A 15,900-nucleotide genomic window follows, 5' to 3' on the forward strand; every position below is an offset into this window, starting at 1 on the left:
TTCCTTGGCGCCCTCATAGGGGTCACAGAGCACTTCCATTCTTTTAAGTGACTCGGTGGTCCTCATTTGAGGTTTTTTTTTTTCCTTTTTCATTTGAGACAATCTTGCTATTAAGTCCTGGGGCTTGTTTTACAGACCAAGCTGATTCTCCCACCTCAGCCAAGATTACACTACCACGCCCAACTCAAAACTAGTTTTTGCTGAATACAAAGCAAAACAATTCAGGATTCCAGATAAACATAAGTGAATGAAAAACAAGTTGTTGCTATTTGGTGTATATTCGTGATGATTATTTACTTTGCCAAACACTTCGATTTATTATTTCCTTTAGATCTTTGAGTCTTAATTTTTGAGGGCAGAGGGATAGTGCATGGGATTGTTTTTCTAGTTATGACTTCCCCGGGGAAATGGAGTTTTAACATGAAATTCACACGCGTCAAAGCTAAGTTAGTGATTTCTGCCTTTTAGCACACTTGTAGTACCAGCTACTCAGTGATGCCTTGTTTCAAGAACCCACAAAATCTCCGATACTTTAAATATATGTTCTGGAACCAGGTGAGACTGTATGGTTACTCCAAGTTTGAGTCCAGTTTGGGCTTTCTTAAAGTTACAGGACATCAGAACTGTGCTGTGCTGTGCTGTGTTCTCAAAATTAAGGGGGGGTGGAGGGGACAGCCTCTGCTACCAAGTCTAACCACCTGAGCTTTACCCCTGGATGGAAGACAAAAATCACTCAAAGTTGTCCTTTGACTTCTATATGTAGCCATAAACATAGTAATAAAGAAAACTGAAAGAGCTGGAGAGGGCTCAGAGATTAAAAACACAGACAACTGACCTTGGAATGGGGTTGGTCCCCATCACCCACATGGTGCTCATAACCATTCTAATTCCAGTTGCAAGGGATCTGGGGCCCTTTCCCTCTATGGGCACTAAGCATGCCAGTGGTACACATTAATCTTACCCACCAGCAGTGAAATTAACAAACATGGTCTAGTATTCTCTTTAGGCCAAGCTGGCCTCAAACACAAAAAGATCCACCTGCTTTGCAAGTCCTGGGATTAAAACCCTGTGGCACCATGCATGTGTGTCTGGAGACTTGAAGCATCAGATTCCCCTGGAGCTGGAGTTATAGGCAGTTATAAACTATGATGTAGGTGCTAGGAATTGAACTCAGGTCCTCTAAAAGAACAGTACATAACTGCTGAGCCATTTCTCTTGCCCCCAAAGTATAATTTTTTTTCTTCTATATTTCTAAAGCCCAGGCATACATTCCCTGATTTTTTGAGTTTTTTTCATTCTTTCTACCCAACCTTGTCACCATGTGCCTGCTTGAAAGGGAGAGCTCTTCTTCCAGGTAGTTGTCAAAATTTACAGCTTGCTTGCCCTGCTGTTTTTTTAATCCCAGCACTTGGGAGGCAGAGGCAGGCGGATTTCTGAGTTCGAGGCCAGCCTGGTCTACAGAGTGAGTTCCAGGACAGCCAGGGCTACACAGAGAAACCCTGTCTCGAAAAACCAAAAAAAAAAAAAAAAAAAAAAAAGAGTAATAATTAAATGTATTACTTAGTAGAGTAAAAGAGAGACAAAAGCAAAAATGGATATTGAGATATGCACGTCTCCATAAGAAAACTGAATTGACAAGGGACTGTTTAATGTGACTTTTTTTTTCATGCTTGTTAGGTAAATACTACCACTGAGCTATACTATACCCCAGCCGGAATCCATACTGTGACTTTTTTGGACAAGGAATACTTTATTTACATAAAATGTCAGAAACACCACTGTATCTTTTCATAATCCTTTCCTGTAAATAAATTGGGGAGACATCAGTAGGAGCTTTAAGGACATCTAAGTTGGAAAATGGACATAGGAACATCATCAATAAGCTAGACTCCAAAAAACTCTGTCTAGGATTTTATTAGACTGCTTTTTTCCCCAATATACCTGTATTGGAAGATTGAGACAAAAAGGCACAAACTCACATTAAATAAACAGGTAATCTAATCAGTTCTATAAAGTGTAGTCTGTAAAATAAGTAGCACTAAGAACCAACCCAAGAAAGTCAGAGGTCCAGCAGGGACTGTGAAAGGAGAATGTGGAAGGACACACATGCCCACAACACTGACCCTGACCTGTCCCTCCCCAGTATCCCCACAAGAAGGCTGGGGCTCAGCAGGTCTTGTGCAGAGACACTGCTGCTCCCACTGGGAGTAAAGCAGACCCTGGAAATGTGATGGAAGCAGTCAGTCTGAAGAGGCATGACACACTCGGGGTCATCACCAGCCCTCTGAGTGCTAGTCACTCTTGGGGGCGGACAAAGGATGGGGATACATACTTAAAAGCCAACACTTGCCTAGCAGCAACACCACCCATGGGGATGGAACAGACAGGGACATTCCTCCTTTTGTGTATATGTGGGCAGGAGCCCTAAATCCGGGCTAGTCTCAGGAAATTCTCATTGGGATCATTTGGATACTTTCAAATGTGGGCAACAGCAGGGGCACAAGGCAGGTAAGAGCAGGCTGGGACTGAGGCCGATGTGACTGATATGTATGGATCCCATGAAGTGCTGAAGGAGACACACATCTTTTGACCCTAACACCATATAAACTCTCTGCATAGAGTATCAGCTTCTCTCAAGATAACTCACATCTGGACTTCAACCTAGTTACCAAAGAAGGAGAATCTTTAAGCACGAATAGGATCTGACAGGTAATACAGAGCTTACATGAGAACATTTATGTTTTTCTCCATTAGGAATGCCTCTTCTCCAACTTTCCCAAGCTAATAGCGGCTGAAACGCCAACCAAGATGCCCCAAGTGTATTCCTAAAGACTCCACACAGTGAGGGGACTAATACAGAGGAAGCTGTAATAAGACATCTCCTGGTCTCAAAAGAACCTCAAGGAAGGTCAGAGATAATCATGCTGAGGGGCCCAATCTGTCCAGCCTTACTCCAGGAGGACTACAGGGAAGCATCCAGTCAGGATGTCGTAGGTGCAGTCCCTGAGACACTGCCTTATTGCGCTTAGAAATGAGTAAGGCAAACACTGACAAAAACAAGAACAATCCATCCTATTTCTCACTCCCCTAGGAGAGATTTGGTCTCTAACAGGTACCCTGGGTATCATGGATACTATTGGATCACTACACACTAGGCTGGCTGACTGAACAAGGCTTGGGAAATGTCAGGTGACACAACTATATCACACTCTCCCACCAGAAAGGCCTACTCAGTTTCTGCCAATCTAGAAAAACTAGGAAGTGCTCTGCAGCTTCTACTCCCCTGGAACCCGGGCTTCACCAGCCTACTGTGGTGAGCGTTCAAGGCTACAGTCACTGCTTGCCTTTGATTGTCCAGGACAGAACTCAGTATGGGGCAGGATGAGCTGAGTTCTTGATCTGCAAATTCCTGTCCAGTGATTAGAAACAGGAAGGTTTTTACTAGGGATAAAAGCTTTTTGCATGCTTGTTTTATGCAGCATGAAAAGACCAGGACTCTTGCATCCTAACCAGCCTCAAAGAGGACAGGGGTCTAAGAAAGCAGAGAGGATTATTGCTGAGTGGCAGCACCAGCCCAAAAGGGAAGAGGAGCACGGACATACAGTGCTCCTTGGGGGTCTGATCGGTGTCTACAGGCCACACTGGACAGTTCTCCAGCTGGGCAGTGGTGGGTTCTTGTAGGCTCTGCAAAGAGATCCAGACAGAGTGGGCAACAGGAGGGCTGAGAAGCCAAGATTTCTAAGAATATTAACCAGAGATGCAATGACTCAAGTAGGGCTTATTTATTATTTGCTAAATTTTCTGAGACTGGCTGGGCCTTGGGTGCCTTCTTGGTGCTTAGAGCACGTGAACAAGAGGTTACTAGGAGCAGAGGTCAGGGTTCTGAAGCCACATTCCTATCGTGAGGAGCTGGGGGTAGGTGTCTCTGTATTTTTAACTCCTCCTCTCTCCCAAAGTGAATATTCAACATTGCCAAAGATCTGCCCAAGAAGCAAAATAGCTCAGTTTATCCCAAGGCTGAAATAAGTGAGCTTAAATAATCACATCACAAAAGGCAGCTCATTTGAAAGACTGAGAACGTCACTTGGAAATAAAGGGGGAGGGCATACAGAAATGGGTCAGAGCACAATGGAGAGAGGATGAGCTGTAAATACAGCAGCGCACACCATATATCTTAGAGGATCAGGCTCCCGCACACACAGGCTTTATAATACCAGACGGTCTATTTGTTCACAATGTTAAAGGGCATCTAGAAATAGCTATAGTAAGGGATTGAAAGTTGCCTGAAGAATGAGCACAGAAAGGCTGTGTCCGAAGATGGCCTGCCACTCAGGAGGGTGGAGCTGCTGGGCCTTCCTGTTGACCACTGTCTTGCAAAACTAGAAAAGAAATAGAAATTATTAAGGAAGCAACAAGGAAAAACAGAAGCACACAGTAAATCATGACAAATGGAGAAATTCCAGGAGGAAGGGTGCCAATTGGTGGGGGCCTTGGAGAGAAGGTACCAAGGTTCTGGCACTAACTACAAAACTGGCATCTGCTTAATCCCCCCCTTCCATCTCTCAGAAGCTGCTTAAGAACACGGGTTGGGCTGGGGATATAGTGCTTGCCTAGTTAGCATGCACACATCCCTGGGTTTGACCCAGCGCTGGAAGAAAAAGAACCATGGGAAAGCCAGAGAACAAAATGGTCTTAGGTTTCCTTAGTCTCTTGGCGCTAGAGGTGCTCTTTGAGCAAATAATTTCCTCCCAGTGTAATGGGGGGAGGGGGGCAGAGTTAGGTGTCTCATTCTGTGCTGCAGAATGAGTCTTCAAGGAAACAGGTATAGTTTGTATACTGTATACAAGTATACATTGAAGAAGAGCCAGCTTTGGCTCTAACAGAACAGGCCTTGGGGAAGAATGACAGGTAAAACAAGGAACACCCCATCTTAGCCCTATGACCTGGGTAAAAAGTCATCCAGCCCCTGAACTAAACAAGAGTCAGAATTCCTTTCTGCGGAAACCTAGGAGTCCCCTCGTTAGCACGGCAGTGACTGCCATTCCTAGAGTGCAGGATGAGGAATGAAGATTTTCTCACTCCACAGGACCCAAGCCCAGTGAGGATGACTGGGTACATACAGTGCAGAAGGGGTGGTAGCGCTAGTCGTCTGCTGTCATTCCTTTCACGGGGTCCTTTTGTCTCATCTGCAACAGAAAAAGCAGAAGGAAATTGAGAGCGTTTGCTGCTGATGAACTCTACCGTGAATGCACCCCGTCTTCTCCATCCTGCCAACAGGGCAGAATATTTGTGTGTGTGCACCAAGCAAAACTAACAAGTTTGAGTAAATAATATCCCATTCATAATCTCTCACAGGTCCTACCATCCACTACAACTTAAAATTTACCAGTGCTAAGCCCGGGCCAATGTTCTCTCTGCTTTTATTTATTTATTTACTTTTGTTTTAATTTCTACTTCATTTATTTATTTTCAAAGTTCAAGGACAATTTTATTGGAGTTTAAGAGAAAAGTACAGCCTGGGTGAACTCAAGATCCTAGCAGGCCAGGCGGAGATGAAGAAGAAAAAAAAAATCACGCCTTTTAAGTTAGGCACAAAATAAAAATAGGCTTATTTTTATTATTTTTAGAATTATTTTTATTTTATTATATGTATGAGTGTTTTGCTTGCTTGTATATTTACACACCATGTGTGTACCTGGTGACCACTGAGCCAAAAGAGATGTTGTTACAGATGATCCTGAGCTTCTGTAATGGGAATTGAACTTGGGTCCTAAACCCCTGAGCTATCTCCATGGCCTCTGAACTGCTTATTAAAACAGGAAAACATACTGTTGAGAGTGGAAGTGGACTAGTGGGCTGAGGATTTGGCCCCAGAGCCTTTACTTTGTGTGTATATGGGGCTGGGGAGTGAAGCATGTGCATGTCCTAGTAGTATACATGTCGAGGTCAGGGGGCAGCTTTCAGGAGTGGGTTTTTTCCTTTCATTTCTATTTGAATTTTAGGGACTGACCTCAGTCACCAGCCCCCCATCTCTGCTTCTATTTCTGGCTTAGCAGTTAAAGATTACTTGTTGCTCTTAGCAAAGGACCCAGGTTCAACTCCCAACAACCACATGGCAGCTTAAAACCCTGTATGCTTGTGGTGCACATACATACATGTAGACAACACTCTCAAGAGACATAAAATAATAAGTCAATCTAAAAAAAAAAAACTTAAAAAAAAAAAAATACAACTTCCTAACAAAGAATGTGGCCACTTCCCTTCCTGTCAAGGGAATAGAGGCGCTACTGAAATAATTCACTGTTTCATTGTTTTAAGCTTATAGTAAAATGTCCTAAGAATGGTTATTTCCTGTTTCTTGAGACCTATATGATATGAAGGGTTTTGTTTTGTTCTGTTTTGGTTTTGAGACAGGCTGTCACCGTGTAACCTGGCAGATCTATTAGTCCCTATGTAAAGCCACTGATGGTGCATGCCTGCAGTCCTCACCCCACAGGGAATCTGAAGCCTGGAGACCCTGCTGTGGGGAGGAGGCTCACATAACGGGAGACTTGGACCTTTTCAGACTTGCGATGATTCTCATGACCCTGTCTCCCAGCTCACAGTTCTTCTATTATTTTCCTTCATTTCTCCAAATGTCAGGGTTGCAGGCGTGTCCTTCAGTGTTTGTTTGACACTTAAATATCACAATAGTCCTGAGAAATTATATTGTACTTAAAAAACGAAGCTATGACTGTATTTTATGTCAGAGTTATGTTCTCCCAGCAACTGAACTCGGTACAGAATGGCTTCTCCTATTGACCTAACCCTTGAAACACAAATCCACTATAACTCAAAACTGTGAACTCCAGATATGGTGTCTGTTAAATACTTCATTACAAAGAGACTTGGGTAATCTCTGGGTAACCTGTCCAGACTTCAAAACCTAAACTAAACTCTAATAGAGAACTAGCAGTCAGAAAGTCTTCCAGTTTCAGAGGCAAGAAATAACCTTCTCACCCGAGCCCACAGAGATCAGCTACCAGCAGCCTCCCAGCGGCATGAGCAGGGGTGTCAGGCAGCTCTCAGCTAACTACACAGGGCCAGCTGCAGAAGGAATGGGTGTGAGGGGCCAGACCCACAATAGGAAAGAAAATACTACAGGATCTCCTTCTTCCTTTTTGTTTGTTTGTTTGTTTGTTTGTTTGTCAGGGTCTCTCTGTATAGCCATGGCTGTTTTGGACCTTGATTTGTAGACCAGGTTGGCCCTGAACTCAGAGATTAGTCTGTCTCTGCCTTCCAAGTGCAGGAGTTAAAGGTGTGTGCCTGACTGATACTACAGAATCTTAATCAGAAAAACAAAATAAAAATCTTTTGGGTTATGAATGTACCTCTGCTGGAAGAGTATCTGCCAGGATGCACACAGCCTGGATTTGATCCTCATCACTGCAAAGAGTGTAATCCTAGCGCTCAGAAGGTAAAGACAGGGGGCTTGAAAACTCAAGGTGACCCTTGGCTACATAAAGAGTTTGAGGTTAGACTGGACTACAGACCCTGTCTTTTTAAAAAACAGCAACAAAAACTAAAACCTTTTTAAAAAAGCTTTGTATGTATGGTGTTAAAAAACTCAGTCTTGTGCCTGCTAGACACTTAAGTGCTTTACCACCAAGCCATATCTCAGCCCAATGACTATATTTTTAGACAAGAGAGAAAAACAAGCGAGGGCTCAAATTAGCACAAGAAGGCCTGCACAGTTGTTAGAGGTTAAAACATATTCCACAATGACATGGATTTGGTTTTCTCTTCCATTACAAGTTAGTTTTAAAATTCTAATTCCACTCTTCCCTAGTGGGCAGGGAGCCTCTGCCTAAGCTCCTGGCACACCCTTTACAGACTGGAGTGTCATCTCAAGCAGGAGTGGGCACGTGTCAAAAGCAAAGCCCTATCTCTAAGGACTGTTAAGTCTGGACCGTGAGGAAGGCAGACCTCTAAGATTTCCCCAGAACTACACAGTACCACTTTCATTTATTTATTTATCTACTTATTTATTTATCTATTTATTTATTGGTGCTGTGCTTAAACAAAGAGCCTTCCTCACCCATGCTAACAGCTCCAGAGAATAGACAAAGAACTGTAAATGCTTCCAGGAAACCCAATTACTTTATGCTGGCCACTGTTGGGCAGAGCGTGCCTGAGAGTTCCTGTCAAACCCCATTACAATCCTCCTATGCTCCATCTGCTAACTTGCAGGGAGCAGGCGAGGGTCAGGACTAGTATGACCGGAAGATTCAGGCCTTTTTCTCACGCAGACAGAATCAGCAATGTGACTTAGGCCTACAACTCCCTGAGGATTCTTCCTGAAGAATCAGGGGCTGTGCTCCAAATCCTGCCATTTGCCTGTTATAGGTGGCTGAATGAATAACGAAAACATCCGCCTTCAGCAGGAACTAACTTGCACACCACTTACCAGTGAGTCAGCCCAGGAAGAATGTCATCCCAGAAGGTAGAAACAGTTCCTTGGGAGGCTCTGGAAGGAAGAAGGGCTCTGCACCCAGGTTCTGACCTAGCCTAGCACTAAAGTACAAACATTTGTGTGGTGTGCACCATGGTACTTGAGGCAGGGCCTCAGGAGTGCCCTGCTGGAAAGCACGTCCTCCGGTGGACATTCAGGCATGCCTTAAAAAGATACAGTTTCCTGCCTTAGGAGGGCAGAGGGAGCCCCATAGGCATGTAGAGCAGAGTAACACAAGTGATCCAGAGCTGCGGCCCTAAGGCAGACAGCACTGGGCTCTTACAATGACTGTCACCTGCAGGCTGCTGCAGTGCAACAGGGCTGCACCTCGCCTGCCTCAGCTGAAGATGCCTCTCTGTGAGACAGCGAATGAACAAGAGCAAAAAGGGGGCCTGGTGGTGTTCACTGAGCATCCCCCTAAATGGGTCTCTGGGGGAAAACTTTATTTATTCCTTAAGTAAAACAAGAGTGCTGGGTCTTCAGGCTCTCAGAGAGCAGGCTGCTCTCCTCCTGGGATCAATGCCAAGCTCAAAACCAAAATACCTAAACCAAAATAAGAAAACAAAAAAGACCCTCTCACCCACAAAAATAGCTTGAGACAACCACACAGAGCAGTGGGCTTGTGCATGTGCTGTGGCTGTCCTCTCTAGGTAACATGGGTGGTATTGGCAGATCAACTGAACATGCATGGCCCCACAGTCACCTCAAGTTCCAAAGCCTAGCACCATCCCCCGCCCTGACTGGAGAGTCACTGCAGCGGGTGTATTATTCACTTGGCACCAGGTACAGACTACCATATTTGTCCCTGTGCCTGTGCCAAGACCTCAGGCACACTGTATTCCTGAGCACAGACTGTTCTCCTTATAGTTCCCATAGTGCCTGGCAGTAACCTTATCCACAACAGAGCCAGGCTTGTTCTTAGAACAACAGGCTAATGGTGCCCTTAGATGTGTCCAAGTCCCAGTCATCTTGACAGTCACACACTTATGAGTCCCCTGGCATTCGGCTCACCTCATCTAGCTGTCTCTTCGTCTCTTCTTCCATCCTCCGAATGTCATCCATAGTCAGATCAACCCATTTATCCAGCCAACAGAACAGCTGCCTGTGAAAGTTTGTAAACAGACGCTTCTCTTGCTAGAAGGAGGAGGGAAGCAAGTCAGAAGGTGGAGAGGAAAAGCCCCTCTGCATTCCTCCCTAGTATGCACAGTTTACTGGGGTGGAGGGAGGAGCGATACCTGGTTGCCTCATCTGGATCAGACCCAGGTCAGTGACCACTGCCTTCCTGTTTCTGGCAGTTAAGTGTTCCAGTAAGGATGGCCATCCACCTTATAGGTGAGTCCTTTGTCCCAAATACTACCAAGACAGACTGCTCATGGGATCTGGACAAGCAAGGCCCCTAACAACTGCCACATTTTCTACAGTCTATGGTGCCTAATGCTGGGTCATGACTAGCCAACAGCTATAAAATGTGGCCCAAAAGTGTGTGAGAATTAAGAGGCTTAAGTCTTCCACTTCTGTGACCTGGGACATTGGGGAGTATGGCTTACAGTGCCTCTTGCCTTCTGGCTTGAAAAGGGAAACTTGTTTTACGTAAGTTCAAGCCCAGCAAAGCCTTTCCTGTTTGTCTTCTTTCACCTGTGTTTCTTTCCTTGTCAAATGTGCTGCCCGTAGAGGGACAGCATTAAAATGTAGAACACCACGTGCAAGGGAGGGGCTAGCAAAGCGAATCCAAGACTCCAATGCTAGCAACTGAGGAGCAGGTCAGTTACTGGGTCCAACTGGCCTCAGAACATAGACATATGGAAAGGCCTCAGCCTGCAAACTTACCTTATGTATAAAGTTTTCCACTTTGTTCTGCAAGCCCCACCACTTGAACTTGACAGTAACCAGTTTGTATGCACACATATATGGGCAGTCTTTCTGATTGACAAGTTCTTGCTGCAGTAGAAAAATACCCAGAAGCAGGTTGGTAACTAAAAGAAAGATCTCAGGTGGTCCAAATCCCACTCATACCCTCCTCCAAAAGGAGAGGCCCACCCACAATATGCCTGGCCCCCTGGTGGTAAGGGTGTGAATTGTACCTTCCAATTTGGGCCCAATGGTCCTCGTCCTGTTTTGATAGATTTAAATTTTGCTGGGTCTTCCTCTGCCTTGTAATCCTGAGAACAGTGGGAAAATGGTTGGAAGAGATAATGAGGGAGGAGAAAAGGGAGGTGAGGACGAAGAAATGGCAAAGTTTTCATAAGAGGGCATTTCATACCGGTTCTTTCTGGTTTGTGTGCTGTGAAACAGGGTCTTTCTATGTAACCCTGGCTGGCCTGTACCAGCTCGCTTTGTAGACCAAGCTGACCTCGAATACACAGCTTCTACCTGCCTCTGCTACCATGCCCAGCTACAGTAGTTCTTGAAGTTGCTGGTGTGGAGTATGGGAAAATGTTATAGACAAGATAAAAGCTGTCTGCCGGATAGGTTCTTGTTTTGTTTCCCAAGACATACAGGTGTATGTGGTGTATACAGACCTGACCATTTTGGAACTCATTCTGTAGACCAGGCTGGCCTCAAACTCAGAGATCTGACTGCCTCTGCCTCCTGCATGCTGCGATTAAAGGTGTACATTACCACCTTGGCTGTGCTAAATAGTTTCATGTTAACTTGACACAAGCTAAAATCACTGGAGAGGAGAGAACCTCAATTAAGAATATGTTTCCAGGGTTAGAGGGATAGCTCAGTAGTTAAGAGTACTGACTGTTCTTCCAGAGGTCCTGAGTTCAATTCCCAGCAACCACATGGTGGCTCAAAACCATCTGTAATGGGATCTGATGCCCTCTTCTGGTGTGTCTGAAGACACAGTGTATTCATACACACACACACACACATATACACACTATATATATATATATATATATATATATATATATATATATATATACACACATACACTACGTGTGTGTGTGTGTGTGTGTGTGTGTATTAACTGTCTCCATAAGATTGGGCTGTAGATAAGCTCATAGGGCATTTTCTTAATTACTGATTGGTAGGGAAGGGCCCAGTCTATTGTGGGTGGTGCTATCCCTAGAATGGTATATTCTATATACCATTCTATAAGAAAGCAGGCTGAGCAAGCCAACCAGCACTCTCCATAGCCTCTGTATCCTTCATGCCTCCATATTCCTGCTCTGCTTCCTTTGATGATGAACTGTGATGTGGAAGCATAAACAAAATAAACCCTTTCCTCTGCTTTGGTCATGGTATTTCATCACAGCAAAAGAAACCCTAAGACAAGTTGGGTACCAGGATAGTGGGGTACTGTTGTGTGTGTTTTGGGGAGGGACTAGAAAAGCCACTGAATGTTGAGATTTCGGTAGGCTGTTCTGCAAGAGCTTGGAGGATAAAAATGTTGAAGGCAAGGCAAAAAATAGAGACCTGGCTTGTAAGTTTCAGAGAGAAGTTTAAAGACTCTATTGGGCCATTTGTTATTTTTAATTAAGATGCTATGGGAAGGTCAGCTGGGGCTGAAGAATCAGCTGTGATTAACAAAAGACCAGAACTATTAAAGTGAAACTTTGCTTTACTGGGATATAATTGATGTTGGAAGGCTATAGCTGAGGAATTAGCACTGATTAAGAAGAGACCAGTATCAGTGAGGTGAAATCTTCTGGGAAGCGTTTCATGAGAGTCAGTACACAGAAGCTACTTTCCAGACATGGACAAGGTCATTCCTTGTACTGATAATCAAACTTGGTAGTGTAAGAATCACCGAGGTGGTAACGGTTTTGAAGGCATGAAGGAGAGAGCAGCTGAGGCGCGGCACTGAGAGGCCAGGCTGGCTACTGGTGAAGGCGCAGCCTCGGTGGCAGCTGTATGTAAAGGACTGATGGGGTCATTAGAAAGCTGAGGCTCAGAGACATGAAGAGAGCCTGGGAGAGGAGTTGGTGAAAGTGTAGCCCAGTAGCAGTAGAGACTCCAGCAATCTGGAGGTACCAGTACCATGGTACCTCCATGACCACCACCAATAGCAGCAGCAGTAAAGTGGAGTCAACCAGAGCCTATGTGCAGCTGTGTGTGCTGCAGAGTGCGGAGATGGAGAAAATGGCCCAAGCCCTTTGGAGCAGCCCAGATCATGAGTGGATCCCAAAGACTGGACACTGTGTTACACGGTTGGGAGTTTGGTTTTGCTTTGATCTAATGGTAACTGTGCCCTGGTTCTTCCCTTTTGAAGTAAGAAAAGTATTTAATTAATTTAATTTTGATTTTTACAGAAACCCACAGTTGAAAGATTTCAACTTTAAAAAGAGATTTTGGATTTTTAAAGAGACTGAATATTTTAAAGGGACATTTTAATGTGTTTAAATCTGTATACTGTAGAACTTCTAAAGTTATTTATGTTTTTAATGTGAAGTCTTGGGGATGAATACAAAAGGAAAAGTTGTAGCTTAATGGTAAAGTGTTTGTGTATTAAGATGACAAGGGGTCACTAGTGTAGGACAGTTTTATATTAGCTTGATACAAGCTAAAGTCATCTAAGAGGAGAGAACTTCAATTTAAAAAAAAATGCCTCCATAAAATTTGGCTGTAGAGCCAGGCAGTAGTAGCACACACCTTTAATCCCAGCACTTGGGAGGCAGAGGCAGGTAGATTTCTGAGTTTCAAGGCCAGCCTGGTCTATAGAGTGAGTTCCAGGACAGCCAGGGCTACACAGAGAAACCCTGTCTCAAAAAAACCAAAACAAAAAACAAACAAACAAACAAACAAGACTGGGCTGTAGGTGATCCTGTAGGGCATTTTCTTAATTAGTGACTGGTGAAAGAAGGCCTAGCTCACTGTGGGTGGTGCCATTTCTGGGATGGTAGTCCTGGGTTCCATAAAAAAACAGGCTGAGCAAGCCATAGGAGCAAGCCAGTAAGCAGCGCCCATCCATGGCCTCTGCATCGGCTCCTGCCTCCAGGTTCCTGTCCTGTGTGAGTTCCTTTCTGGCTTCCTTCAATGATGGACTATGATGTGGAAGTGTAAGTCAGACAAACCCTTTCCCCCTTGCATGGTCATTGCAATAGTGACCCTACGATAAACTGTTTACACTTGCCTCAGGGGAGGGGCCTGTGCGATTTTCTCTGCCAGGCCTTGTTTGCAGTTTTGTCAGTATCACAGTGTCAGCAGACTTTGAACCTGCCTCAGACTTCTAAGTACTGGGATTAGCAGCATGAGCCACCATATCTTGTGATTTTTCTTTTTACACATTTTAGGTAGCTGGGCACAATGGAACATGTTTATATTCCCAGCACCTGGGATGTGGGGACAGGAGGACCAGATGTTGAAGGGCAGCCATGACGACAAAGAGAATTCAAGACAAGTCTGGACTACACGAGTTAATGTTTCAAATAAATAAGCAAATAAGTAAATCTTTTCAGATGACTTTAATACACAGCCAGAGCTGAGACTAACTGGTCATCATTCTGAAAATGTCCTAGCTTAAGCTCCTGGTTTAAATAGAATCAGCATCGAAGGTGACACTCCTTTAAGAAGCCCACACCTCCACTCAGGCGTACATGACTTTCTTCCCAAGTGCTTTTCTCTTAGTCCCTGTAGTTAAAAACTACATTAAAAACTCTTTTAATAAACTCTGCTTCATAAAACAAAAATTTAAAAATATAGTCTTGAGCTGGAGCGGCAGGTAAAGGTGCTCGCTGGTCAAGCCTGGTGGTTCATCCTGGGAACCCACTCAGAAAGGAGAGCACTGACTCCACAAGCTGCCTGACTTCCACACTCCTGCTGTGGTGGTGTGTGGATGCCAATATTCCATAATACATAATAATTAAGCAATAAGGAAATAAATGACAAATTTAAAAAATAAAAATAATAATTACTGAAAGTGTTCACTGTTAATAACCTCTTAGGTATTACTGCGCAGGCATCATCTATCTACCTACATATCTAGCTTGCATTTATTTTTGTTGTTTTGTTCCTTCAAGACAGGGTTTCTCTGTATAGCCCTGGCTGTTCTGCAACTCACTGGCTAGACCAGGCTGGCCTCACATTCACAGAGATCCACCTGCCTCTGCCTCCCAAGTGCTGGGACTAAAGGTGTGCGCCACCACCACACCTGGCCGACATTATTTTCTAATCATTCCACAACTCACACAACAGAGACGAAGAGCTACTCAAAGACCCATAGTTCTTGCTACTCTTCTGCTTGTGAAATATACTCACAAATTCAGTTTGAGAAACTCACCTGGCTGTGTATTTATGATGTATTCACTTTGCTATGTATATTGCATTCAGTAAACAGTGTTGTTTTGTTTCTTGAAAGAGTTTTACTTTAAGCCCAAGCTGGCCTTGAACATAATCATTTGTTTCATACTTGTAGATGATGGAATTCCAGATGTGCGCCACCACACTGAGTGTGCATCTCTTTGGGAATGCACCAACGAAAATATCTCAGTCATAGCTGGAGAAACGGCTCAGTGGATGGAAGTTTTTGCCAAGCAAGCCTGATAACCTAAGTCTAATCCCTAGAACCCACGGTGGAGGAAGAGAATCAAGTCAAATTGCTTTCCTCTGACTTCACATGTGTGCATCATACCCAGAATCATCATCATCATAATAATAAAATTCAAAGCCAGTGGGATGGCTCAGCAGGTAAAGGTCCCTGCCACATGAGCCTAGGGACCTAAATTTGGCTCTACAGTGGGGAAGAAAAGAAGTGGCTCCATCAAGTTGTCATCTGACAGCCCTGTCATGGTGTGCGTGCATGCCAAGAGTGTATGCACATGTGTGCATCATGAGGAGTGTGGAGGTCAGGAGACAACATGGAGTCACTTCTCTCCTTCACCACGTGGGTAGAAGGATCAAACTCAGGTTGTTAGGCTTGGTGGCATGTGCTTTAACCACTGAGCCCATCTTGCTGGCCCAGAAAACTTGAAAAAAAAAAAAAAAAAAACCCAAAGCCATATATATATATATATATATATATATATATATATATATTATGAGTTTTACATACATGCATATATGTGTGCCGTGTGCACTCAGGCCCTCTGCAAGAGCACTAAGTGTATATAACCCCCTAGTAATCTCTTCAGCCCCACAGACCAGGGAACTCTTAACATTTACTTTAGAAATAGCCATGTCAGGAAACTTAGTGAGACATGGTCTTAAAAAATAAAACTGTTAGCTGGAGATGGGCAGTGGTGGCGCATGCCTTTAATCCTAAGACTCAGAAGGCAGAGGGAAATGGATCTGTGTGAGTTTGGGGCCAGCATGATCTACAGAGTGAGTTCCAGGACAGCCAGGGCCCCACAGTAAAACTGTCTCAAAAAACTAAAAATATGAATACATATATACACACACATAAATGTTACCAAGTATGGTGGTGCACAATTTTAATCTCAACACTTGGGAGGCAGAGGCAAGTT

General features: G+C 44.2%; 1 protein-coding gene across 1 annotated transcript in view; it reads right to left on the reverse strand.

The window, feature by feature from the left end:
* Window positions 1–1,898: 1,898 nt before the first annotated feature.
* Pitpna (phosphatidylinositol transfer protein alpha) overlaps window positions 1,899–15,900 on the reverse strand; it is a 38,356-nt gene continuing 24,354 nt past the window's right edge. The window contains exons 8-12 of the mRNA XM_034504862.2: window positions 10,573–10,650; window positions 10,319–10,429; window positions 9,503–9,625; window positions 5,121–5,186; window positions 1,899–4,379 (exon numbers count right to left, since the gene is read on the reverse strand). Coding sequence (XP_034360753.1) covers window positions 5,142–5,186; window positions 9,503–9,625; window positions 10,319–10,429; window positions 10,573–10,650 — 357 coding nt within the window. The 3' untranslated portion in view covers window positions 1,899–4,379; window positions 5,121–5,141. The remainder of the gene's footprint in view (window positions 4,380–5,120; window positions 5,187–9,502; window positions 9,626–10,318; window positions 10,430–10,572; window positions 10,651–15,900) is intronic.

Source organism: Arvicanthis niloticus, chromosome 6 (genome assembly GCF_011762505.2).
Source record: "Arvicanthis niloticus isolate mArvNil1 chromosome 6, mArvNil1.pat.X, whole genome shotgun sequence".
Lineage (NCBI taxonomy): Eukaryota > Metazoa > Chordata > Mammalia > Rodentia > Muridae > Arvicanthis > Arvicanthis niloticus.